Below are 439 nucleotides of genomic sequence, written 5' to 3'. Positions count from 1 at the left end.
GGGCAGCAAAGCCCAATGGGTCAGAAGGGCCACAAAGACTCCCTTTACCCATGTGCAGGGTAAGACAAATTTATTCCAGAGGCTTCCTTGCCTCCCTTGGTCACTCTCCACCAGATCTCAGATGACACGCTACTTCTGCTTCTTCCAGTGCTGGGAACACTTGAATGAGTTCCAGTTATTCCTGTGTCCCAGTACAGAGTGGGCAGCCTAGTGTTGCTTGTGCTGGGATCCGAGGCCCAGGGAGGTTGACTGGGCCCCGTGAGCCTCTTTCCAACCAGAACTCCCAGATTATGCCCACTGTCTCTCCTCTCAGGACTCCTGTGAGCAACCTCCATGAGGCCCTGGACCAGTGCATGACCGCCCTGGACCTCTTCCTCACCAACCAGTTCTCAGAAGCACTCAGCTACCTCAAGCCCAGGTGAGGCATAAGCCTAGACGG

At 55.4% G+C, this 439-nt stretch overlaps 1 protein-coding gene across 2 annotated transcripts in view; it reads left to right on the top strand.

Moving 5' to 3' along the window:
- The first annotated feature begins 314 nt into the window (after nt 1–314).
- Nucleotides 315–439, top strand: part of TTC39A (tetratricopeptide repeat domain 39A) — a 26,707-nt gene continuing 26,582 nt past the window's right edge. For both annotated transcript variants that reach the window (XM_012722314.1, XM_012722315.1), the window contains exon 1: nt 315–418. In XM_012722314.1, the coding sequence (XP_012577768.1) occupies nt 354–418 (65 nt within the window). In that variant the 5' untranslated portion in view covers nt 315–353. The remainder of the gene's footprint in view (nt 419–439) is intronic.

Source organism: Condylura cristata, unplaced genomic scaffold (assembly GCF_000260355.1).
Source record: "Condylura cristata isolate star-nosed mole 26May11 unplaced genomic scaffold, ConCri1.0 scaffold00008, whole genome shotgun sequence".
Classification (NCBI taxonomy): Eukaryota; Metazoa; Chordata; class Mammalia; order Eulipotyphla; family Talpidae; genus Condylura; species Condylura cristata.
The sequence above is the reverse complement of the archived record's forward strand: the minus strand, read 5'-3'. Positions and strand labels throughout refer to the sequence as shown.